Below are 27,471 nucleotides of genomic sequence, written 5' to 3' on the forward strand. Positions count from 1 at the left end.
AATTAGTGCTTCCCACCTGTACGTGGGTAACCTACTAGCAGTCGCACACCTGAAGAAAAATGAACCCTCCTTTCCAACAGCCTTCAATTACCAGTAGCCTTCTCATCTAGCGGTGAGCTTCTTGCCATCAGTACTGGAATGTTGGCTTATCTTAAGCCAGGTTGTATGCAAATAATCACAGCTCTGTTGAGTTCATAAGTCATGGCATCTAGAAGTCAGCATCTCACAGCACTCTGCCCCATCCTCCATTTATATTCTAGAATTCTATCAGCTCTTCTGTGATACTCCGTGAGTTTGGGGGACGGGTGATATAGCTGTCCACTTCGGGCCAAACACACAACACACACTTATTCTCAATCCTCTGATAAGCTGCAAGTCTTTGCACTGACTCCTGCTGTGAGTACAGTTTCTCTGTGCATCTTCTTATTTTTAAGGCATTTGTGGTGACATTTAGATTAGTCTGTAAAATTCAAAATAGTCACAAGAGCTTTTTCTTAATCACACCTGCAAAGTCTTTACCATGGATGGTAACATTCACAGTTTCTGGGGCTTGTGGTAGACACGTATCTTCAAGACCCATTGTCAGTTCCCTTGTGTGTTTGTTGTAAGGACTAAAGACACAAGAATGGGTAACTTGGTGGGGAAAACACACACACATGTACACACACACACACACACACACACACACACACAGCAAACAAACTGGAGCATCCATTGAAAGAATAAAAGCAATGGGAGTCAGAAGGGGTGGAAAGAACTTTGACAAATACCTTATGCCATATATCTCAGGTTATTTTTGAAGAGAAAGTCCAGCACTTGTTTCTGAATATCACCGGGTGGGCAGAATTCGGCCCCCAGGAGAGCAACCGGCTTGATAAACCACACGATCAGTGCCCTTCTGCTGGATCGTTGATGTTCAGAAACAGGCCAGGCCTCTCCTGAGCTTGTATTAATATGTACAGCACCTCACTCACATGCAAAATTGATTTTTCTTTGTAAGCACAAAATGCAGCAGTTTGATAGTCTTTCTGCGCTTGACAAAGGCCATTTATAACCTAGTTTCTCCATCACCCTTGCTGGCACCAGCTCAAACGTCTCCAAGAACTCTCTTGTGCATCTGTAATTACAAATCATACTTGGGAAAATGTAATTTCCAGGAGAGATGACCTCCTTTTTTATTGTGGTGGTTTGTAGAAATTAATGTGGATGTGTGTGTTGTTCCTATAATTTTAGGATGGTAAGGAGGTGTCTGTAGAGCTGTCAGGCAAGGCAAGGAGGGGTATTTTAATCAGTGATATCTATTGATAGACAAAGAGGCTGGGTATTTTCTTAGAGGGAATGACAGCAAGGTAACTGATGTGAAAACTTGGTATCTTGTTCAGAAGGCAAGGGCATTGGGATTGCTTCTCCCTCAGTGTATCTGGAGATGAGCTTAGCCCGTTGAATAATGGGAATTAATAGGCAGATGAACTTCAACACAAGATTTTCCATTCACAGAGATCCAAAGCAACAAGACACATAGAAAAAATATATTACAGCTGAGGTCCTAGAAGGTAGGAATATCTGGGGTTTGCTTAGGGATTGAAAGTTCTGTGCAAGGATGTGTACATGGCTGACAGAGGATTTGCAGTCTGTAGAGGACTATCATTGCCTATCATTAGTTTTAGGAAAATTCAAGCATTTTCAGACTCACTTATTCACAGATGCTGAGGCATGGTGCTGTTTTGGAAAACAATTTCAGTGACCACATAGAAGACAGTGTAGAGAAGCCACACTGGTTAGGAGTCTCTCACACTGTTGTGAGCATACAAGTTGCTCACTTAGGGCTCCAGGGACAAGGGTGCAAAAGAGATGAAGCTAACATAGAAAGGTACTACACATTTTTGAATATTAATTATGGGACAGAATCTGAAATGAGGTGTGCATTCATGCTTATGCTGCATATTAAAGCTTCACATCTAGTCTGCAGTTACACTGTGTCCCTTCTATAGACAACAACACTGAAACTCAGAGAGGGTAGTACCTCACCTAAGGTCACACAGCAAGAGCAACTGGAATTTAAAATCATATTATTGCTTTGTTTTTTTTTTTTAAAAAAAATATACCTAGAAGCCTTTTTAGGTGACTATCATAACAGGAGACCTAGTTCAGGCAATAATTATAAAAGGTCCTAGCACTGTTGACATTAGTGAGATTTAGAGCATGTTTCTGTGAAATCTGTGTCCTCAGCATCTAGACAACATTATGCTCCTTCAATCTCACAATTCAGTAAAGAAGATAGTTGGGAAAGTCCTATTTACTGCAAGGTAAGAAGGTTAGCAAAGTAAAGAATGTTATCGCAGGCAATACTGTTCTCAATGGGTCCAGTAAGAGTCTGGTCCCCATCTGTGTGTGAGGTGAAAGATGGAACCTGTCACCTCCTGAACCATAACCACCCTGTTGTCTTCTCCCTCAACAGTGTCCAGAAGAACTGAAACCCATGAAGGACGGCTCAGGATGCTATGATCACTCCAAGGGCATCGATTGCTCTGATGGCTTTAATGGAGGGTGTGAGCAACTTTGCCTGCAACAGACACTGCCTTTGCCCTACGATGCCACCTCCAGCACCATCTTCATGTTCTGTGGGTAAGTCTCCAATTTCAAGGTTCAGGAACTCCCTTATGGCTGGAAGGGATCTGTGAACAAATGCTCAGGAAATGCTGCCTGAGCAGGCTAGGGCTGACCTGCAGGGACATGGCCTTTTCCTTCTTTTGATTCATACCCTGTTGGGTATGTAAAAAAAAAAATGAATGGGTGAGAAAACTCACAATGAATGAGGAGTACATACACTCATGTCTAAGTCTCTTTCTAAGGTACAGATGTCCCATTCCAGTCTGTGTCCCTGACCTTTCTCTGTCTTGCAGTCCTGTCAACGTTCATAGAGACAGATTTAGGGATGTTGAAGGTGTATATATAAGTACACACATTGGCTCTGAGAGGTTGCAGACTAGGGGACTCAGCAGTTTGGGTTTCCTGTTTGGCCTGTCCTGGCCCTATGTCCATCTAGGTGGGACAGCTACTGGGGAGTGGCACAAGTTAAACAAATCACAGAGGAAGAGCTTCTAGACAGCTTCTGGCTCCTGGAAAGTTCAAGCCCAAGCACTTTAGTTACTACTTTTATTTTTTCATTGTTCCTTTGTTATTGTTTGGAGAAGGTTTGGTATTGAACCCAGGACTTGCTCTGTCACTGAACTACATCCCCAACCGAACAAAGTGAGTTTAGAACTCAACGTAAGAAATGAAGAGGAGAAAAAAAAGAAGGAAAAAATTAAGAGAAGACATTCAGGTTCCCTTTCCCACGGCCTCTGTTCTCTCTCTAGGCTGCAGTATACCTACCTGGGGAAGATGATATTCTCACACCCAGGGTGGACGATGTTTCTTCCGAGTGGCCATGTAGATGGCACTTGAGCTGTAACATTGCTAGAGAGGTGCTTGCTCCTCAGTAACCTCTCTAGAAAATAACAGCAGTTCTGTTTTTCTTCTCTGGTTTCTGTTCCCTCTCTGATTTGCTCACCTTGGCCTTGGTGTCACCCAAAGAGTACTGTGATTCCTGTAAGAAGTACACCAGACTCTCATTACCAAGCAAAGCAGAGCATTAGACTCAGTGACCTTTACAGTCCTGTGCCTCATAGACAGAGGTGGGAGCAAGCGGGGGTTTAATCCTAGTTTACCAGAAAATTAATTTAACTTTCATGGTTCTAGGATAGAGTTACATACTTATTTCAGGGTCCCCTTTCCTGCTCTGCTCGAACTCAGGGCTGCCAGTGCCTTCAAGAAGGTGTTGAAGCAGCTCGCTGGAGGCCGTATATATGCACTGATAAAATAAATAAGAAATAAATTAGCGTACGCAGACCTGAATTTATGGCAGTCTCTCCTCAGCTTAAGTGACTGCCGGGCAGTGTTGAGTAAATTATGCATGGATTCAGATCTGCGGGCTTGCATACGGAATCAGCTGTGTTCTTATCATTGTTATTTTCCTCTCAATGCACTTTGTGGGAGGGTGTTCTGCAGAAAATAACAACAGTCACAGCAGCAGCCAGGGGAGTAATGGATTTTGACTTCAGAAACCAGCAACGCCTTCTACCCAGTGTGCACTGCGGGGCGCCTTGGATTCAATAGACAGATACCCAGGACCACTTCTATCCTTTAGGCGGTAGCCTCCCAGGACTCCCATGCTTCCTCATCTGTGAATGCTGATGATTCCTGTCTCAGTAGAAAGATGGTTCTGGGAAGTACAAAGCAGTGCTTGTCTTACTGTCCTGCTAAGCATCACATTCGAAGTTGTAGCATTGGTAATGTAGCTTGTGGCCTCCTTGCTGGGCGGCCTTTGGCAGATGACTTAACACTGCTTAACTGTGCCTTAGTCTTCTCCTCTGTAACATAGGCATAGCAGTCTCTCTGTGTAGGGTTGTATAGGGGATGATGCGTTGTCTGCACCGTATCGTGTGAGTGCTGAAAGAGCCTCCGAGCTATGTGCTGGCACTGTATCTATGCCGCCTGGCCTGATGACCACTGCCTGCCCCTTCCTGATGATGTGATGCCCTCTACTTCACTCTGCTTGTCTGTGAGACTGGACTTAGTGACCTTTCGTGCCATGAAATTTCTGTGAAAGTGTTCAACAAGATTGGGTTAGAACGTGGGCAAGCTCTTAGAGCCCCTTCGCTGTTGGTAAACAGGACAAAAGGAAAGGGAATGCAGGCTTTCTCAAACCAACTGTAGTTTCCACACGCTTTGGGAATTGTCTATTAAAGATGCAAATGAGAAGCTACCCACACTTGTTAGAAGCACTGTAAACAATGAAGGCTATTAGCAGGTGCTTGTGAGAGACTTGGCTGGGAGAGAAGTAAGATGCTGTTGAATTAAGCAAGGTGAACAGAACAGACCCTCCCTTGCTCAACTCCCTGTAATGCTCTCTGACCTTTCTAAGGCTGAAACAGGCTGCTTGCAGCCAGGTTAGTACCAGCAGCACTGCTTCGGTGTCTGAGTGACTGCTCGGTTAATGTTCCTGACGGCTCTGCAGAAAGGGACAGTTATGATTTAGACTTTACCAATTAGAAAGCCACGCACAGGGTGCTCGGGCTCAGTGGCCAGCCTCAGGTTACGTAGCTGGTGATTGGTAGGCATAGGGATTCCAGCCGAGGTTGTGTGGCTCCAGTCTCAAGGCAGACAGGTCTGCTATGGGTTGCCAGCCCTGAATATAACCAGTCATGTGATCTTGGGGAAGTGACTCAATGTCTTTGAGCCTCTGCTCTTTAACATAAGATCACAAGTGCTTGTACACAATTGTGGAAAATTAAGTAAAATTACTCAAGAAGAGAGACTGGCCCGTGGGATGAAGGATTCAGCAAGCTGTGTAGTTATTAGTTCAATAGGTAGAAATCTGTAGCATTTAATTTGTCACCGACTGGATTTTTGTTTGTTTGTTTGATTGTTTTTGGGACCAATGATCATCAGCTGTTCAGGTACCAAAAATTAGTCTTTTGAAATCTCTTGAAGTCGATTCTGCACGCACAGCAAACAAGTTCCCTACCTGTGCCACCACGACAGAAGCCCTTTTTCAATGACTGAATTTTATATCGTGCTTCCTGCTCTGCATCCAGTATCTAGCACAGCATCAGCACACAGTGGGCACTCAACATGCAATTATTTTTAAACTTCTTGCTGTAAATCAATGTAAGGCATTGCTCGTCTGACCTCTCCCTATGCTGCACCTACTGTGCCAGCCTCTACAGTTCTGATGCTGTTCTCTCTGCTACCCCACTTCTCCCTGCACCTAGCTCATCACATTTGTACCCCTGGTCCTTTAGCCGGGACATCTCTTTGTCACCTTATAGTCTTTTTTGGTTTGTTTGCTTGTTTGTTTGTTGAGAGAGACAGGGCTTCTCTGTGGAACTCACTCTGTAGATGAGGCTGGCCTTGAACCCAGAGATCCACTTACCTCTGCCTCCTGAGTGCTGGGATTAAAGACATGCACCACCACTGCCTACTTTCTGTTCTTAAGTCAAGCAACATCTTCTTTATCAAGTTCTCCTGGACATCATAGAATTCATGAATGAGATATACCATTATCTCAGTACCGGGTAATAATATCAAAGTTTTCAAATAAAGCCTACTTAAATTATGGCTCAGTTCTCTGAGAGATTGCCAGAAACAATCTACTTCAAGAACCAGCAATACCACTTTTGGGTATAAAACTTAAGGAAGCTCATTCATACCACAGTACATAAACTATGTTCTTAGCAGCACTGTTAGTAATGGCTGGAATCTGGAAATAACCTAAATGCCCCTCAACTGAAGAATGGATAAGGAAAATGTGGTACATTTACACAATGGAGTACTACTCAGTGGTAAAAATACTGACATCTTGAAATTTGTAGGCAAATGGATGGATCTAGGAAAAAAACATATTGAGTGAGGTAACCCAGACCAAGAAAGACAAATATAATATGTACTCACTACATGTAGCTTTTAGACATAAAACAAAGAAAAACCAGCCTACAATTCACAACCCCAGAGAATCTAGACAACAGAGAGCCCTAAGAGATACATATGTGGATCTGAATAGGAAGGAGAAAAAGACAAGATCTCCTGCGTAAATTGGGAACATGGGGTCCCAGGAGAGGGTAGAAGGGAAGGGGGATGGAGAAAATCATATAGGTCAGTAAAAACAATAAAAAAGAAAAATTATGACTCAGTATTTACCAAGTGGGATCAGAGAACATATAGATCTTTTCTCCTTGTCATTCTTATGTTTGTGTCTAATATATTATATATGTGCATATAATTATGGGGACTGGCATACAGAATAAAGCATTCAATAAACTATATAGTTAATAATCTGAACTCTTCATTTCTACCCATTCTCTGGTAAAGGAGAGCAATACTTTCGTTTGCCTGTAATTCGGGGAGGGGGGTGATGTAGGATCCCATGGAGCCAAAGCTGGCTTTGGGTAGCCAGAGAAAACCTTAAATTCCAGCTCATCCATATTTCCACCTTCCAAGCTTTGGATTAGTGGCATGCACTACCATATGGACCATTTGCGGCAAACCTAATTTTACTCATGATACCTGGACATAGCTTACAGACTGGGTCTCTGGTTAACTGCCCAGATTGCCAGTCTCTTGCCAGAACAACACATCCTATCACAGTTTCCTATCTAGGTGACCTCTCCTGTATTCCCGAGTTATGTGTTTTACTTGTACCATAACACTATGGACCCTTTGAGAAAAGGAGCTATTTCTTAGCCACCTGGGTGCCCGTCTAAGTCACTGTTCTATTGCTGAAAAGAGACACCATGGCCAAGGCAACTCTTATAAAAGGAAGTGTTTAACTGGGGGCTTCCGTACAGTGTCAGAAGTTTGGTCCAGTATCATCATGGCAGGGAACATGGCAGCAGACAGGTTTGGTGCTGAAGAACTAACTTAGAGCTGCATCCTGATACATAAGCAGAAAGAGAGAGAGAGAGAGAGAGAGAGAGAGAGAGAGAGAGAGAGAGAGAGAGAGAGAGAGAGAGAGAGAGAGAGAGAGAATTTGGGTCAAGCTGGCATGGGCATTTTGAAACCTTAAAGTCTATCCCCAGTGACACAAGGCCACACCTACACCGTCAAGGGCACACCAGCTATAGCAAGGTTACACCTCCTAATCCTTCTCAAGCAGTCTGGGCATAAGGGAGTCACTCTCATTCTCATTCCCTTGCGGTATCTGTGCTGCTCTTTTCTACTGCTTGACTCAAGGGCTTCCTTGTGTCCTCTCTGTGTCTGGGATTTTATTAGATGCTGACAGTGTAGTGAAGCACTGATCAAAAGTTCTTGCCCACCGAGAACAAGTAGAATATTGAGAGCAGGTTTTTGAGTCCTCACTTGGTCCTGATGGATGGGAACAGAGCAGAGGCCAGGGAACCATTGTGGCTGGCAGAAGCTTTGGGGTAGGTCCAATGACTTAAATTGGACTCTAATCTGAAACATTTAGATTGAACTCTACAGCATGGATGGGCTCACTGTGAGCCTTGTCAGTTTGGTTGCTCACCTTCCTGGACTTAGGGGGAGCTGGGAGGACCTTGGACTTAACATAGGGAAGGGAACCCTAATGGCTCTTTGGCTTGGAGAGGGGTGGAGTGGGGGTATGGGTGGAAGGGAGGGGAGGGAAGGGGGAGGAGGAGGGAAGGAGATGGAAATCTTTAATAAAAGAATGAGGGAAAAAATAAAAAAAAACATGAAAAAAAATAGATTGAATCTTATACATGGGGAGGCATTGCCTTCTGTGAAGACCCCAACAAGTTGCCTAGCAACTGCATTTATGTGCTATGTTTGTGTGCGTGTGTTTACAATGTCTACCACACACATATCCAAGAGAACTTAATTTTATCACATAAATCTGATGCATTTTTTGTAAGTTCCAATATAAAGAGAGAGTTAAGCAGGAGTATGTCTAAGGAATGAAAGGTGAGGCTAGAAAATAGTGTTGGGAGTCTGACAGCAGAAAATCACTCAACAGAAGGAATTTAGCTTTGTGATCCTTGGCAATGGAAGTAAACAGTTAAAAAACACATGAAAACAATACGGTCAATTATGTAGTTATCTTTTCCTGAGACAAAGATTCGGTTGTTTGTCTTTTAATCTGTTTTGGGGGTGTGTAATTTCTTGGTGTTATTAACTGAGACGTTTACCCACTTGTTCCCTTGTAAATAATGGTTAGAGTTTCTTCAACAGCTTTGAAGCTTCCATATTTCTCAAGGTGCTTAGAAAAAAAAATCAAGGTGCACAGCCACATGAACTACTTTTCAGTAGAAAATTTAGGACTTTGAACTATCCCAAGTATTTCTCAATTCCAACTTTAATGAAAATGTATTTATGATATGGCAAGATAACCCAGCAGTTAAGAGCACTTGTGGCTCCACTAGAGGACACAGGTTTATTTTCCAGCACCTACATGGTATCTTGTGGCCATTTATAACTCCCGTTCCAGGGGATCTGATGTCTTTGTCTGACCTCCGTGAACATCAGGCACATGTGTTTTTTAAAGTCATACATCCAGACAAGATACTCAGACAGATAAGATAAATTGATCTTAGAAATTGGTTTAAAAGAAAGTGCATTTACACACCTGGGCTCTGAAACATACCATCCTCAGATCATCTCAATTGTCCTTTGGGTTGAATGTTCTGTTGACAAGAGGGAGAGGAGACAGATGCATGTGAGTACCATCTGCAGCTAACAGGAATTCCTGATTTTCATTCCCCAAACTAATGTCTGCCCTGGATTTAGACAATACTGAACTAGGGACTGGAGTGGCATGATATGATTGTAAGCATTGTAGAGTCATCCACTCGAGCCCTTTTTTGTGACACTTTCTGCCCAGTGGGCTAGAACAGAGTTCTCTCCCTTTGCATCTGAGGTAAAGGATGTAGACTCTATCTCTAGCTGTATTCGACACTCTGCTTAGTGCTTTGACCCAATACTAAACAGGAAGCAACTACAGAGAAGAAGGGTTTATTATGGCTCTATGTTTAAGGGGACACAATCCATTCTTAGTGAGAATTTTTGGTGGCAGGAGCTGGAGGCAACTGGTCACATTGATTCCCTGGATGCAGATATTGAACAGGAAGAGGAGGGAGTGGCACATGCTATTGAAGGTTCCAGACCCTTCCCAAACAGCGCCTCCAGCAAGAGACTAAATGTTTAATACATGAGCTCACAGGAGACATTTCACATTCAACGCACAGCACTGAGTTAACACTGGATGTTTACATGCTAGAGGGGAACTTCTAGTGTTGGGGATGAAATCTAGGGACTCAGCAAGTTAGACAACTGAGATATATATGAATACCTGAATGTCAAGTTCTTATCAAATATGACAGCATTGTGCTGTTCATTAAACATTTTCAAATTATCAGCACATTGAGGGAAAGATATAAAGACTTCCTATGGGTTTTGAAAGGCACTTTCTCATAGGCTATGGAAAATGCTGGTTCTGAAAAGTGGTCCAAGGTTTACAAAACATGAAACAGCTGAGTGTGAGGCTCATTGAGGAAAGTCTGTCCTTCAGGTTCCTCGTTATCTGTGGGGAGGCAATGCTACGATGAGTTCTACTGCAAAGAAATGTATGTTCATAGTAAAATGCAGGCATTTCCAAATTAACACTTTACTAATGATTTTGACAGAGTTAAAGTGTTATTCTTTTCTTTCCCTAGTGTGAAATGCTAGTGTTTTTATACTTGTAGGGAGGAAAGTATACTATTTAATTAGCCTTGAGCATCCAGTGGAAGTTGTCATCCTTCCCTTCCTCCTTTCTCCCTTTCGCTCAGTACCCTTCCATCTCTCTTTTTTCTCTTTCCCCTGCTCCTCTCCTTTTTCTTTGCTTTCTTTCATCTTTTAGCAAATATACTTGAGTACATTACTTCCAAAATGATTTTCTTTCTCAACAAACTTACCTTTTTCTTTAAGTAAAACCTTAGGACGAAGACAATATGGAAAAAAAATACAGGTTTTCATTTTGGTTAACAATGGGCCAATTCTGAGATTCCCAATAAGAGAGGCTCCTGTAATACTACCTAGTGGTAATAATGTTGTTGGGGTCCATGGCTACTGACCCTACTGAGTGAGTGAAACCAACCTGTTCCTGAGTTACCATGGTCATCAGATTCTGAGTTCATTCCTATATTGGTCCAAGTCTCTGGTGTGCAATTCCTCCCATTCCATTTAGCCTTAACTTCTTTTATTTTCAATCTTTCTGTATTTTATTCCCTTCTTTATTTTAAGAAATATTTTCTAGTATTTCAGTAAACAATTTTATTGGCCTCATAAATTATTGAGAAATGATGGAATAAGCAATCCAAAAATCACAAAAACAAAAATAAAAAGTATGTGTTTTGAGAATTTGACTGTTTTCTGTAGGTTCCTGTTTTTTCTTTTCTTTAAAAAACCAAGATGATTAGAGATGGCATTTTGTGCTAAGGCATAAGAACACTGGATTTGGATTGAGATGACAAGTGTCAGTGTCCTCGTTTTTCCAGATAGTCATGTGACCTTGGTCAAAGAAGTCAGATATCCCAAGCCTCAAATTTTTAATGGCAATGTAAGAATGAAAGTGCCCATATATCCATGTTACTATGAAGGTTAAATAAGCAAACATGCTGTTGACCAGACACAGAGACAGTTTCATAAGGCTCCTTACAAATCCCATGCGCTCTCCGACGCCTCAGATGTGACAAGCATATTAAAGGAAGTGCAGGCATCACTTTCAGTTAGAATGCCCACTCTGTGCCTGTGCCTATTTTATGTTTTGCATTTGGCATATGCATAAATATATAATTTCATGTGGATCTTGGCTGTTTTCCTGTGAGCCTACGCTCTTTCAAATGTCTGTAAGAAAAGCCTCCCTGACAACAGAATGTTCTGAAGAAGCTGTATAATTATGTGGCATCATACAGAAATAAGATTTAAAAAGCAAACAGCAGCCAAACAGACCTTCCTATAAATCTTTCTGTGTGCTAAGGTGCCTTGAGGGAGAGTCTTGTTCACATTTCACAACTCACAGGATCATTTGCCTTTGTGAATCTGGTTTTTTGCCCTGTGTCTATAAGGGTCTTGCAGAGATTACCCCAGGCTGTTTTGTTTTCTCTTTTTCTTCTTCCTGTCTTGCTAAACCATAATCCTTTTCCACCCTGAAGCAAAAGAGAAGTCTCTGGAATCTGAAGTTTTGATGCTAAAACTGTGCACATAGACTCATATCCACATATGAGCTTCAGGTATGACACCCTGGGTCCAACTCCTAATAGCCCCTTCTGCTTTCTAAGCCTTGGTTTTATCCTTTGTCAGTGGGAGCAGGGCAGTACCCCTCTATGAGAGTGACGTTCCCACTGTTGGGTTTGTAGTGAGTCCTCACAAACCCAGTGACTAAGAACAATGCAAGCTTATTACCCCCACCCACAGCCCCAGCTGTCAGAATCCCTCAAATGTCGGCACTAGCAGGGATGGTTACATTCTGGAGACTTTAGAGTAATCTTCCTCCCATACTTTCCAGCTGCTGGGGGCTAATATTCCCCTTGTAGCTATCTCCTAAGGACTTACCTTATTTGACTACAGTGTGGCTTATTTGAACTCAGGAACTTTGAGGTTTCAGTCTGTAAATACTTAGCCTTATTCCATTGGGTATGTTACCCATGGCACAGTACATGATAGGCAGCTGAATGTGACAGAGACAGAAGGTCATTTACTTCATAATATTATGGAAACAAAAAAGGAAGAAAGAAAGAAAGAAAGAAAGGAAGGAAGGAAGGAAGGAAGGAAGGAAGAAAGAAAGAAAGAAAGAAAGAAAGAAAGAAAGAAAGAAAGAAAGAAAGGAAGGAAGGAAGAAAGGCTAGGATCTCAATATTCACTCAAGTGGTATAACTTTCTTTCCACTAGTCCCTACCTCACAGTGGCTTCACAACCCCATACTAGAGTCACTGACTGGTTAACCACTGGTTCAATACATCTATCATAGATCTATCATAGGTTAGAAGTAGGAAGTCAGGTAATCTCTATAATGTTTGTGCATCTGTGCTCTTATGGATATAGGACTTGAGCTTTGCATATGTAGACTGCATATGTGCAATGCATTTATGTTGCTTATATAATATATATATATATAGTACATATATATATATATATATATATCTTGTACATATCATTCATTCGTAATGAATAGCACATAAAAAGTTCCTAATTTTCTGTTTTGATAAAAAAAAAAAGGAAAAGGAATGAAGGGTCAATTGCAGCTTTAGAAAACCAGGATCTAGAGAAGAGCTAGAAGCTAGGATTTACGCTCCCTGGAAAGCATAACTGGCCTAGTACAGGCAAATGGCAATACTCATGACAAACAATGGGTGATACACTGTTTGCTTTTATATGAAAAGTGCCATATTATACAGTCTCTAAGGTATCTCGAATTCTCACATCAGCCCCCTGAGGGCTGCAATTATCCTCATTTAATACATTAAGACACTGAACCTAGGAAAGTTAATAGACATGATCAGGTCATATAGATGGTCATAACACAGCCTCCATGTGAACTCAGGAGCAATTAGCTCCAAAATCAGAACTTGATACCTGTGTCTCCCTTAAGTAAACCACTGTGAAATTTCAATGAACTTTCCAAAGTAGATAGTGCATGCTACCTTCTCAGATCTTATACTATTATGAATCAACAAAGAAAAGGAAACAAATCAATTTGGAAATTTAAGAAAAATAACAAAACAAAAGCATCATGTCTCAGTGGAGTGTCTTAATTTAGATGTCCAAACCTGCATACATCTGGCACAGTATTGTCTGTCTGTATTCCTACTGCCCTTACAATAAGGCAAGAAAGAGAATCTCAGAAGCTCAAGGGTTAGTTAGCCTGGTACAATGGCCAATAATGAGACCTCTCAAGCATGACGGAAGGGACAGATCTACACCTGACGTTGAGGTTGCTTTCTCTCTCTCTCTCTCTCTCTCTCTCTCTCTCTCTCTCTCTCTCTCTCTCTCTCTCTCTCTCTCTCTCTCTCTCTCTCTCTCTCTCTCTCTTTCTCTCTCTCTCTTTCTCTCTCTGTGTGTGTGTGTTTGTATATGTGTGTGTGAGAGAGAGTGCATGCGTGTGTGTCAAAGGTACAGAATGGGGAGAGAATAAAAACCTATCTTCTAAGTACCACCTGGACATGAACAGTCGGCCAAACTGAAATAACCCTCCTTAGAATAAAGAGGGTTTCATGTCAGACTTGGCTTGGATACAAAGCTGCAGTCAGAAACTCTGTGCAATTTGCTAAGGAGCCAGAAAGATGGAAAATAAACAAACAAAGCATTTGACTCAAGAATCAGAAGAAAAAAACTGCAAAATAAAATAAGGTAGCAGAAAAGAATTGACACAAAAAATAAGCAAATGAACTAGAACAAGGAACAGACATAGCAATAAAATGTAGAAAGCTTGTTCAAAGGGGCAGGTATCACAAACAAATACATTACAAATGAACAAATAGTGAACAAAGCACAGAATTGTAGTCACACAAAAGGTAAAAGATTTAATGAGAATATGGTGTATAGTGTTAGAGTACCACACATGGAAGTCTCCATAAAATGTATTATATCATTAGAAAACAAAAATTCCAAGTTGGAGTCATGAATATGTAGAAAATTCAAACAGGCAGAAACAAGAGATTTAAATATGTATAACTTAAACAAAAAGAACAATTTCCCAGCTTTTGCTATAACCCTGACTCTCAAATGTGTGGCCATACACCTAGGCAATGCTGGTAAACACATTAGAACTAATCAGTTTGATTGGACCAAAGTCAAGCACAAAAATTAGTAATAGCTTTTCTGGACTACAAGTGGCTGATGAGAAAGTGTAGGTGAAAAGTGATCCTCTTCCTAGCTGGTGGTGCTGTCAGTTTGCCAAAAGCTGAAATCATCTGGTAAGAATTGGCTTTTGCTAAGAGATCACCTCCATTTGATTGACCTGGGACCAAGTCTGGGGGGGGGGTATTTTCTTGTTTTTTGCTTAATGTGGAAGAGCCTATTCCACTGTAGTGACGCCATCTCTGTGCAAGTGGTCCTGTAGAGTGTGAGAAAACAAGCTGAGCAAGGCATTGGGAGCAACCCACTAAGTGGTATTGTTCCTTCCATGGCACTTGCTTTAGTTCTTGCCTCTAAATTCTTTTTTTAAGAGGGGTGCAATGAACTTTATTGATGGTATTCAAGAGAGTAGGGCTCCCTAAGCCCTTCCTGCTATTCTGGGGGTCTGGGATGGAAACTGTGAGGGAGATGCTCAGTGTCAAGGGTTGAGTTAGGACAGGGACTACTCAACAGCCAAGGGCCTACCTCTTGCTGTGTCCTTGCTGGGATGGGTGGTCCAGGGCAGGCTTCTTACTCCTTGGAGGCCATGTAGGCCATGAGGTCCACCACTCTGTTGCTGTAGCCAAATTCATTGTCGTACCAGGAAATGAGCTTTACAAAGTTGTCATTGAGAGCAATGCCAGCCCCAGCATCGAAGATGAAAGAGTGGGAGTCACTGTTAAAGTCACAGGAGACAATCTGGTCCTCAGTGTATTCCAGGATGCCCTTTAGTGGGCCCTCGGATGCCTGCTTCACTACCTTCTTGATGTCATCATACTTGGCGGCTTTCTCCAGGCAGCATGTCAGATCCACGACGGACACATTGGGGGTAGGAACACGGAAGGCCATGCCCTTGAGCTTGACATTCAGCTCTGGGATGACTTTGCCCACAGCCTTGGCAGTGCCAGTAGATGCAGGGATGATGCTTTGGGCAGCGCCATGGCCGCCTCGCCACAGCTTCCCAGAGAGGCCATCCACAGTCTGGGTGGCAGTGATGGCATGGACTGTGGTCATGAGTCCTTCCACGATGCCAAAGTTGTCATGGATGACCTTGGCCAAGGGGGCCAAGCAGTTGGTGGTGCAGGAAGCATTGCTGACAATCTTGAGGGAATTGTCATACTTGTCATGGTTCCCACCTATCACAAACATGGGGGCATCTGCAGAAGGGGCGGAGATGATAACCCTTTTGGCCCCACCCTTCAAGTGGGCCCCAGCCTTCTCCATGGTGGTGAAGACACTGGTTGACTCCACAACATACTCTGCGCTGGCATCACCCCATTTGATGTTGGCGGGATCTCGCTCCTGGAAGATGGTGATGGCCTTCCCGTTGATGACAAGCTTCCTGTTCTCAGCCTTGACTGTGCCTTTGAACTTGCCATATGTGGAGTCATACTGGAACATGTAGACCATGTAGTTGAGATCGATGAAAGGGTCATTGATGGCAACAACGTTCACTTTGCCAGAAGTGAAGGCAGCCCTGGTAACCAGGCGTCCAATACGGCCAAATCCATTCACTCCGACCTTCACCATCGTGTCTCTGGAACGAGGCTGGCACTGCACGAAAAGAAGCAGCTGTCTCTAGAACAGGGAGGAGCAGAGAGCCTTGCTTCTAAATTCTTGCCTTGAGTTTATTCCCTGACTTCCCTTGGTGGTGAGTATGACCGAAGTTGTAAGCTTAAATAATCCCTTTCTTCCCCAAGTTATTTTGATCATAATGTTCTGTCATGGTTATAGAAAACCTAACTGGAACATTCCTGAAATGGAGAATATTAGGATAATAGAAATGTTCATTTTTTGACATATACATTTCATCTGTACAGTGGCTCTATAAGTCAAGGACTTCATTATATAAAAGCAAACGTGGTACAGAGAGGGTAGGAAGTTTGTGTGTCTGTGTCTGTGTGTGTGCATGTGTGTGTCAGGGGTACACAGCTCCTGAGAAGCAGAATCAGAATTGAAATTTGTTGTCCTGGATCCAAAATATGCAAGCTATATGATTATAATCTTGTAAGTAGAGTGTCTCCCATAAAGTCTGTGAATATTTCCATAACAGAAAGAAACCTTATGATAAAAATAATTTGAATGTTCAGTGAAAGGTTTTTTTTCTAAAAAAAAAAATACTTGATGAATAGACATGAAAGCTTTGTTTCTAAATTTGAAGATTCTAAATCATGGTGATGCTGCAATAGTCAGGAGGAAATAAGCCTTCTTGCTGGAACAAATGAACCCTCCACCAAAGCAGAAGCATGCATAAACACGGAATCTCTTATCCGGCCACTCACATCTATTGTACAGTACTTATCAGTATCCTACAATCTCTAAACCATTGATAGCAGATGATAGGGATCCAGAAATCAGAGGATATTTTGAATAGTTATGTCTGGCAATGACTCTATCTGTTCCATGCAGATACCACTGTAGAGAATACAATGGCATGGTTCCTCCACTCAATTACAAGGAAAGCTTACATATACGCGATAGTGCATACCCAGGAAGAGAACAGAGAATGCAAGATGCTTTCTCTGACACAGTGTAAGCAATCCCCAGCACAAAACTGTCCTACCAGGGGCTGGAGAGATGGAGCAGTGGTTAAGAGCTGCTCCTGCAGAGGATGTGAGCTTGATTCAAAGCACCCATGTTGGATGGCTCATGATCACCTATTTTAGTAATACAGACACATTAAATAGAAAATAAACTCAACTGTGCATGCCTTCTGTATATTGCTACTTAGTATATAATAAAAATGGCATTTCAAGTCACTTAGTGAATTGATTGACCCTTCTGGTGAGTGTCTAGCCATTTTTAAAGTTGTTGATTTCAAATAACTAATTTTGTAGGGGTAGATTAAAAACTAACGCATGATATATATGCTCAAAATATAAAGAGAAAGCAAATAATTACTCCACTGCACAGAAAATAAAGAAATTCCATGTATACGAGGTAGTGAAAGATGAGAAAATGTTAAAAATACCTGATTAATATACAAAAAGACAATGTTTTATCCTATGGTTTCCCAAACATTACAAAAAAATCTCAGTTAAAAGGGGTTCTGTGACATCAAAATCAAGATTAAAACACAAGCCTAGAGTAGAAGAAAGTTTAAAAGCATATGGACAGTGAAGAGGTTCCATCCAGAAAATACACACTACCAATACCGACCAATGAGGAAGAGGCAGGTAACGTACCAGGAAAATGGTCAAAAAATAAAATAAGTACCATCCACAGAAAGAGAAATAGGAAAGGATGCAACATCAGAGAAATGAAAATCCAAAGGGGAATGAGTTATTTTTCCCATCACAGAGTGCCAACAATGAACATGGATGATGGAGAAAAATCAAGTCCCTCATTCATCAGTGATGGGATTGTAAACAGGTAGAGCCTCTGTAGATGGCCATTTAATAGAACTATCAAAATTTTAAAATTCATAAACCATTGACCCAGCAATCCCTCTTCTAAGGATCTGTCTTACAGAATACACACATATATACAGCGATATATCTACAAAGATCTTCATTCTGTCAGTATTTGAAATAACAAATAGCTAAAAATGGCCAAAGTGCCTATCAACAAAAATTAGTTAAAAGCATTATGGAATGTTTGTGCTGTACAGTGCCAAATAACCATTTTAAAAACAGATCCATAAGTCACTGGCTTGAAAAAAAATCTCAAGCAACATTAGGTACAAATGCATCTTAGGAAAATGTGTTGTGAACTTTTATGTATATAATTAACTATGTTTTTGTTTACATATCTGTGCATATTGTATGTGATATTTATATGGAAATGCATATTTAAATGAGTTGGAAACATTTTAATAGGATATATAACAGATAATAATGACAACAGTTGTACAGGAAGTATGGAGTAGGAAAATAAGTTCCACATTTTACTTTACACATTTTGATTCTGTTTATACATTTACTGCAAGTGTATATTTAATCACAGTTGCACAGGCTTTTGTGTATATGAATGGGTAAAAAAAGAGATAGAGAAGTATCTTACCCAGTTTACTAAGTAAACCATTTCTTCATATTGACTGGGACCCTACTGGGATAATGGGTGCTATTCGACATTATGAAACATTTGCTATATGCTCTGCACTGTGGTATCCATGCAGTCCGCTTGTCTTCAAACTGTTCGGAGGGGGCTTTACTTGTACCTAACAGATATGGGAAAGATGGCGGGTGGGGAACTGACTTCAAGAATCCTGGACAAGGCCTCATTCTGCCAGCCCTCTGCTGCAGTTTGGAGAGGAAATTGTGACCTTTGGAGAGGTAACCAAAGTTTCAGCACAGCACACTGAACAACCAGAAGGAGGTCACAAAAGAGTGACAGCTTGTTTTATGCATGAGAATATCCCGACTTTTCACCAGCGTGGTCTTGAGTCAGATTGGCAATGCCTTCAACTACCTTATAGAAACAGCTACACTGTCCAGCATCCATCAGCTGCAAGTTCCAGCACCATGGCTGCGTTTTCCATCCAAACAGCTCCACAGAGGCCTTGTCCTGTGAGTTCCTGAGTCATCTTACAGTCCAATTTATGTAACCTCCACTGTCTTTAATCACTGTGTGATTCTTCAAATGTAACATTATAACCAGCCTCAAGTGTAAATAGCAAATCCAAGATTTGGGGAATATAAAAGATGCCTACAGGAGATGCTTGGCTACTAAACAGACCTGAACTTGAAAACCAGCTTTGCCCCAGCCTAAAATACACTTCATCTTTAAATCCTTTTTTTGCTAATATGCTCAACATGGGGGTTGATATTAATTTTACTGTTTGCATTAAAATGGATCTATGAATTGCCTAGTGAATAGGACAGGCTTACTACATAGATGCACACCATGATTACTACGGTAGTAATGAACTTGATAGCATCATTGAAGTCTCCTTTTTCTAGGTGACATATCATGTGACTTCATAGCATACTATTGATTATGGTCAGATGTGAGGGCCTATCTGGGAACCAAAGAACTTAGTGACTTTCCCATGCTCACAGGCCCCAAGCAGTAAACAATACATTTGTCTGAGTCTCTCCAATTATGCAGCTTATTCTCTTGCCTGATGGTTAATTTATGCACAGGTACTCTAGGTATATAATTACAAAAGAATCAAGAAAGCACATATATTCAATTATTGCTAGTTTCTGTGTTAATTTTCAGGTATGGAGACTTCCATTTCCTTCCCTTTTCTCTCCTCCACCTCAGTGTGCCCTCGTGTAAGAAAACACTTTTCTACTGCATACATCTTTAAATTGGAAATCTTATTTCCACTCTCCATTCAGATGTCTGTTTGGTCCACAAAGGAGCCCATCCCTGCTTCAAAGGCATGTCAAGGGCTCATCTGGCTGTCAGACACTGAGAGACCAGTGGAGACTACTAACACTGATAATTGAGCAGAGGTTGTTTCTCTAACTATGTGTACTGTCCACGATCCTGATGGGTCACCTTTGTTACAAGGGCAATATAAACTTTAATTTTTCCTACAGTATTCAACCTCAGTTGACAGATACACTGGGAATAGATTCTTTTTGGAGAAACTAGTTGATAAATCCCTCTGAATTGGTCTGTCAAACTTTTTAAATATGTGTGTTCATGGAAAACTGCTTTTAAATCTCCTTTATGTACGGTTGTGCATGCCAGTGTCCCCCTTGACTCCTTTAAAATGGCACAAATGACTTTCCTTGGATTTATCCATTTTCAGGATTAATGTGCTTCTCTCCAGACACCTGTGCCCTAGATAGATTTCAGCCAAAATAGCTGTCTCTGTGCTTAAACTATGACCTGTTTTGGGGCAAAGGAGGCCCTGGTTTTTGGTCAGCTAGGATGTAGAATTAACTCTTGATTGTTTCGTTATGCAGTTGTGTGGAAGAATACAAGCTGGCTCCAGATGGGAAATCCTGTCTAATGCTCTCAGATGTCTGCGAGGGACCCAAGTGCCTCAAACCTGACTCCAAATTCAATGACACCCTCTTTGGAGAGATGCTACATGGTTACAACAACAGGACCCAGCATGTAAATCAAGGCCAAGTCTTCCAAATGACCTTCAGGTATGGGATGGATGCCTGCTTGCACAGTTAGAGTCCCCAGGGAAGTCTGTGCTGGGGAGGAAAGGATGGACAGGATGGGCAGGATGCAACAGAGCCTAGTATGTTGCTAATACCCTTCAAGGAAAGTTAGAAGTCATCAAACTATTTCTCCAGGTACCTTTCAACTGACCTAAAATTTATTCTGTCCTTCTATTTTCTATGTCTATGCATATATGTTAATTTCAATCTTAAATCATCCTCTTAGTATACCTAATGGGATTTTTAAAAAATTAATCTTCCAGTCTATTAAAAGCTAAGTATCCTATAGATGATATTCTGAAATTTTAAAAATAAAAACATTTAGTGAATTAAAAAATATTTTAAAAGCCAGGCGGTGGTGGTGCACACCTTTAATCCCAGCATTCGGGAGGCAGAGGCAGGCGGATCTCTGTGAGTTCGAGACCAGCCTGGTCTACAAGAGCTAGTTCCAGGACAGGCTCCAAAGCCACAGAGAAACCCTGTCTCGAAAAACCAAAAAAAAAAAAAAAAAAAAAATTTAAAAATCTTATCACCTAGAAACATTCTGCTTTAACATTTTCCCAAAGACTCCTAAAACACCTTTCTCCATCACTAGCCACCTTCTCCCTCTCTATTTGTCTATTAACACATGGATACACATGTTCCCCAAATCTCAACAGAGCTACTTAGAAATCCTTTTTTTACCCTCGTAACAAGATAAAGCCTTTTTCTGTGCCAGTGATTCAGCGTACATGGATAATTAAAAAAAAAATACTCATTCAATGAGAAAGAAAAGAACAATGCCTTGGTTTGGTTGGGTTATACAAAGACTCAACATTTTCTGACGTGAAGGGCTTCCTTGAACAACTGAGGAAATCAAGGTCATTCAGGAAGGATGAACTGATTTGGAACTTCTTTATACTTTCTGAAAAATGGCTATGAGGGTAGAGTGAGAAGACTCAATCCATGTGGAAAAGTAGATTTTCTTAAAATAGCAAAAGGCCACATAATTTTAGATGAATTCTAAAATTCATGAAAGGGAGTAAACTGTTATTACAAGTAGAGTCCCCCTTATCACTGTAGAGAGCATAGGAATCAGCAGCCATATACCATCACCCCATTCACAATATCTTTAATAGAAACGGCCATTGTAGTGGGAATGACAGTGTGGCAATCTTTCATTAAGAATTAGCCTGTGGGGGCTGGAGAGATGGCTCAGTGGTTAAGAGCATTGCCTGCTCTTCCAAAGGTTCTGAGTTCAATTCCTGGCAACCACATGGTGGCTCACAACCATCTGTAAAGAGGTCTGGTGCCCTCTTCTGGCCTGCAGACATACACACAGAAAGAATATTGTATACATAATAAATAAATTAACATTAAAAAAAAGAAGAATTAGCCTGTGTTAAACTCATCCTTACTGTTTTTGATACTATAAACACCATACTTCTCACTATCACTTTGCTGATTATTTCACCACTATTATTGTTAATATTAATGATAATTGCCATTAACATTAACTCAGCATGTGCCTCAGGGATCTCAGCACTCTGTCATCTATTGATGTGTGAAAGCTTGTTGGTTCCTTCCACAAATGGGAAGCAAAAGTTTAAAACACCTTTAAAAAATTATAGATCACAGACACCACCACTTTGGTGAATTAGAATTGTTTTGATTAACCTCATTTTCCCCTTTTCTATTCAAAAGTTAGTGCCAAAAAAAAAAATGAGTGACTGGAGTCACTGAGAAGCAGGGTTCAGAGTCAGGTATAAGTCTGACTCCTATCTTTTTATTCTCAAAAATGGAATTTCCTCAACTCCCATTTTTGAGAATGGGAATGGAAATGTGAATTCTTTGGAAGCATTTATCTTTGGGATTGTTGCATGGTCTCTGGGCACATCCCTCTTCTCAGGTACTGTTTTAGTCAAAGTTCTATTGCTGTGAAGAAGCACCATGGCCATTGCAGCTCTTATGAAGGAAAACATTTAGCTGGGGAAGTCTTATATGGTTAGAGGTTTATACCATTCTCGTCATGGCGGGAATCATGGTGGTGCTCAGGCAAGCATAGTGCTAGAAAAGAAGCCAAGAGTTCTACATCTGGATCAGCTGGCAGGAGAGGGAAGGAGAGAGAGAGAGAGAGAGAGAGAGAGAGAGAGAGAGAGAGAGAGAGAGAGAGAGAGAGAGAGAGAGAGCCTGGAATAAGAATTTGAAACTCAAAGCCTATCCTTAGTGACACATTTCCTCCAACAAGGACACAGCTACTACAACAAGACCACAGCCCTTAATAGTGCCACTCCCTGGTGACCAAGCATGTAAATCCATGGACATATGGGGTGCATTCCTATTCAAACCACCACAGGTAACATGCTTGTTAAGGGTATGATTCAAAATGAAACACCATGACATCAGATACTTTAGTTCTTAGATATAGCTGACACGGGAGCCTTATGTGTTTAAACAATTAACAATGGAATCTACTGTGATTTGAGCAGTTTTTAATGAGCCTCTCTTGGGTTAGGTAGCAGTAGCTTGGCTTAGAATCAGCTGCTGATATGAAGTATCACTTAGCTAATACCTGGATAAGTAGAAGTTAGTACTGGAAATGGTTTCAATGGAAGATAATTATTCTAAGAAAGAAAGGAAGTTGTTGTTTCAGGAAATGAGAGTGTTGCGGAGGATGACCATGTAGGAATAATGACAGGAGATGAATGCGAGGCCTAGCCTGAGGCTGTGTCAGACCACATCTGTTTTCTAACTAGCATGGGAAACTCTTAAATCAGGCCAGGAGGGGAGTATGCAATGAATAACTTGCATTTTCAGCCTCACTGGAGGGTGTGTGGAAAGTAGGTTATAGGGAAGGGTGTGAAACAGGGGTGTCAATCAGGTGTCTGCTGTGGAAGCCATGCGATGAGGGTGTTGGGGGCTGCAACTAAAGACGATAGAAATTATATCAGAGAGAAAAGGATTTGAGAAGAAAACTGTAAGGGCCAATGCAGAGTTGCAAGAGAAGGGAAGAGCTGAAAGGGAATCCAGGAGCAAAAGAAGTGATTGGCAGCCTCCGTGTAAGCTTGCACAGTCTTGGCCTTCAATTCAGTCCTTTTCACTGCTCAGGTGTTCAAAGCTCAATGCAGCTTCACTGGAGAGTCTGTGAAGGAAATTGAAGAACTGTCGAGGTGAGCTATTACTTAAAGCAGAGATTGTACAAAACTAGCTTTCCATAATTTTAACAGTTTACAAAAGTGTCTTGAGTATCATGATGGATAGAATAATGCTGCTTGTAATCCAAAAGGAGAAAAAAAAAACAAATAAATTACCCCTTCCCTTTGAGGAAGGAAATTATAAACATGCGGGATAACAAGCACAATTGAAGAATAAAAGTAAAATGTAATTCTTAAAGCAGTGTTCAAAGAAAGGCTTGAGTTTTCCAGAGAAGTCACACAAAGCCTTGTAAGAGGAATTAGGAGGAAGAATAAAGAACAGGACTGAAGACAAGGCATGGGAACTGGAGTTTGAAGGGATAGCAAAGAACAGGGAGCATCTTCAGAGATAGCTACAAGGGCATTTTCCTGTCTAAGAAAGGGTCAACTATAGTCCCAGACATATGGTTGCATGGGAAGAGTGAGTCAGGGAATGGAGCAGGTACCTTTACCTACATGTCTCAGCCCTGTGACGAGCATAATTCTTCTGCCTCATCTTTAATACGGGCATTTTATCAGGTACCAGGTACAATGATAAGCTCCTCTCATGTTGGATGCTGGCTGATTTCTCGTGGTAACTACTTGAGTGTGTGACCCATGAGAAATTATCAAATGTGCCAGTTTCTAATCTATTTCATGTGGATTAACTTAATTCAAAGAGAAGACCCCAACAGGCACACAGCTCTTGAATCCTGCAGAGAGAAGAGGCAGGGGCCACTGTGTCGGCCCTGCACAAAGCTCTTGAATCCTGCAGAGAGAAGAGGTGAGGGGGGGGGGGGGGGGCGGCTGTGTCGGCCCAGATCCAGAAGCCACCAAGGTTTCCCTCATCAAAGGCAGCGGTCATTTCTCACGTCCTCCTCCTTGTTCCCCTTCTTTTTCCATGTAATTTCTGGTCCAGCCTAAAGAGAGAGCAGCCAGCAGGCACTTCCACCAGCCGTCCTGCCATATGCTTCCCTTCTTGACAACAGCCTAGCCTGAGATATCCATATCTGTACTGGCTACAACATGTCCATGTGACAACAGGGTCTGCTTTGTTCTCGTCCCTGCTCTTCTCTATGTGACCACACCTGGCCCCTGCTGAAGGAAGGTTTCCCATTTCCTTCCTTGAAAAAACGTCTAAAAGAACAACCTGGATGTTTTGCAAAATGCTTTTAAAATAATTCTGAAGCAGATGAGTGTATACAACCAGTCTCGTTGAGGCCTAACCTTTGCTACCCAGACAGACGGAGATATTTGTATGCTAGCGTTCACTATGGTTTGAGACTTCTCAGAACTGAAATTTAGATTCCTAACTCTCAGACCACAGATCCCTTTTTATTTCAAATCCTGAAAAAAAAAAAAAAACAGAGAAAAATATGCCACTTTGCTCATATCCTGCATTATTTTGTAGCAGGCGCAGCCTTGTGTTCCACCACCGCTCTCAGTGCACAATCAGAAGCCAGGTGCCATGGGACAAGGCCAGGTTCACTACTGAAGGGATATCTTAGGCAAAGGCCACCAACAGGAGGCTCTATCTTACAAGCTGCCATGTGGAGGCTGCAGTCTGTCTCTAAGGGATATGTATGTATGTATGTATAGAGATGTTTAGAACCCCTGCTATGACAAGGCTGTGTACAACACATGAGTAGTAGCATAGTGGAAGCCTTCATTGTGGAACAAAAGGATCAGAGGCAGTGAAATGTGTGGAGTAAAAAGGTCAGACTCACAAAGCACAGCCATGGAATTTGGAAAGACAAAGAGGGAGACAATAAAAGCAAGCCTAGGGGCCACTAAAGAAAGGTGACAACTTCATAAAGGGTTGAGGAAATGAGGAAGAAGACAAAAAAAAAAAAACAGTGAGAGAGTAGAGATAGTTTGAAGGCTAGAACGAAGAAGAAGAAGAAGAAGAAGAAGAAGAAGAAGAAGAAGAAGAAGAAGAAGAAGAAGAAGAAGAAGAAGGAAGAAGAAGAAGAGACAAAGAAAGGCAAAGACACTAAGAGCCGTGCTTTAAGAGCCTGCTCGCTTCTTAGAGAGAATAAGAATCTGGTTAAAATGGACAGGAATGGACAGAAAAACTTTTGGTTAAAAAAATGTCAAGTGCTGTGAAAATGAGAAGAGCTGGTGATCTCACATCAGAATTGCCCCTAAATGCAGCAAGGGGTCTGGCTTTCTTTCTAATCTGTTTTGATGCAGTATTGGTTTTAATGACCCAGGCAGAGACAGTATCTATTGCCATGGGCTTCTTCCTTCCCTTAGCTCTTTTTCAGTGTGGGAAGCCGCAGACCTGTGGGAGTGAGATAAACTCATAAAGCTGATGGCATTTGATGGTTTATTTTTATTTGTTTGTTGTTTTTACTGCAAACCTCTTCTATCCATCCTATTTCATTGCAATAAGAAAGAAAGGTCACCTTGGGCCATAGCTCCTGGAGATTTAGATAAACATCACTCAGGAACTCTTATTGAGCCTGGAGTCTTTGAGGTGGCAGAGGACAGGTTGCTGGAGAACAGGGCTGAGCAAATTACAATGGTAGATTTTTGCAAAAGTCTCATAAAAAAATAAGGCGGTCCTGCTTGTGGCAGACATTTAGTCACAGACTTTCAGTAATGACCTGTGAAGAACACGGGTTCATGAGAGATTTACTAGAAAGGCACTTTCCAATCTGGTCTGTTTATCATATTACATCTCTTATAGCAAAAGAAGAGAGTTTTAGGGAAGAGACGGAATTTCAGAATTCTGCACCCACCCACCCACACTGTGTGAGACAGAAGGGCTCTCTGCACGAATTTGAGGAAAGCTGGTCCTTCCTTGTTAGCAGTGCTGACATGCTCCGTGTATGGGGAGACTGAATTGGTTAGATGAAGTGGCCTCCAAAGCTGTTCTGAACAGTTTTATTTTTTTCCTACACTCTTTCTTGAGAGATGGTTAATTACTTATTTTATTTCTGAATCTTTCTTTTTCTTTACCCTCTTTCCTTTTTGTTCCTCCTTTAGTATGTGTGTGGCTTTTATATGTCTTGTATTATATGACATAACATATTGTTTGATTTTTTCAGTACATATTATGAAGTGACCATCAATTTGACTTCACAAAAGAAAATAAATGTACGTCAAAATGCAGTAGTTTGTGCCTTAAAAACAATCAACTTCAAAACCTCAGAGACGGGTAGGAAAAGTGTTGCTATGTTGATTATGTTACCTTTCTTCCAGAATGGCAGAGATCCTAGTCACTCTGGTGTTTGGGAGTCTGGTCTGACAGAAGAATTATTATGTACTTCTCTTAACCCTGTTGTAGGGATGACAGGCATGGGAGCATCCGGCACCTAGAAATAGCACTGCGTTCATGCAGAATCTTACATTAGAGATGGCATTTGTCTACGGTTCCTCCTTAATTACAAATTTGCCATGCCCTGAAGTACTTGGGCTATGTGACAGGTGCCATTACCATTTAGTTATCACAGCTCCAAGAAGCAGCCATTACTATTGTAAGTATTTCTTAGATATGGAAGGGACCTTGACTCTCACAAATTCTTACTACAGTAGTAAAACGATTTCGTTCCTGGGGTAAAAACAAAACAAATGAAAACCACAAAAGAACAACTGAATTTCTTTCTTTGCTTCTCTTTCTCTGTCTCTCTCTTCCTCTCTCTCTCTCTCTCTCTCTCTCTCTCTCTCTCTCTCTCTCTCTCTCTCTCTCTCTCTCTCTCTCTCTCTCTCTCTCTCTCTCTCTCTCTCTCTCTCTCTGAGACAAGCCAAAAGGGATAGTACATGGCACGCTATCACAAATCACACAACCCATAAGCAGTGGAGTCAGGTTCTGACCCACCACTCTTAATCAGTCCACAGTCTTTAGATGTGTATATGGT

The 27,471-nt window shown here is 41.5% G+C and overlaps 1 protein-coding gene and 1 non-coding gene across 4 annotated transcripts in view; one reads left to right on the forward strand and one right to left on the reverse strand.

The window, feature by feature from the left end:
- Astn2 (astrotactin 2) overlaps window positions 1–27,471 on the forward strand; it is a 980,272-nt gene that overhangs the window by 621,856 nt on the left and 330,945 nt on the right. For all 3 annotated transcript variants that reach the window (XM_038333150.1, XM_038333151.2, XM_038333152.2), the window contains 2 exons: window positions 2,459–2,625; window positions 20,250–20,438. In XM_038333150.1, the coding sequence (XP_038189078.1) occupies window positions 2,459–2,625; window positions 20,250–20,438 (356 nt within the window). The remainder of the gene's footprint in view (window positions 1–2,458; window positions 2,626–20,249; window positions 20,439–27,471) is intronic.
- LOC119818158 lies at window positions 5,476–5,597 on the reverse strand. Its single transcript, XR_005286064.1, has one exon. It is a non-coding gene; the product is annotated as a U11 spliceosomal RNA (small nuclear RNA).

The sequence above is a fragment of the Arvicola amphibius genome, chromosome 6 (assembly GCF_903992535.2).
Source record: "Arvicola amphibius chromosome 6, mArvAmp1.2, whole genome shotgun sequence".
NCBI lineage: Eukaryota > Metazoa > Chordata > Mammalia > Rodentia > Cricetidae > Arvicola > Arvicola amphibius.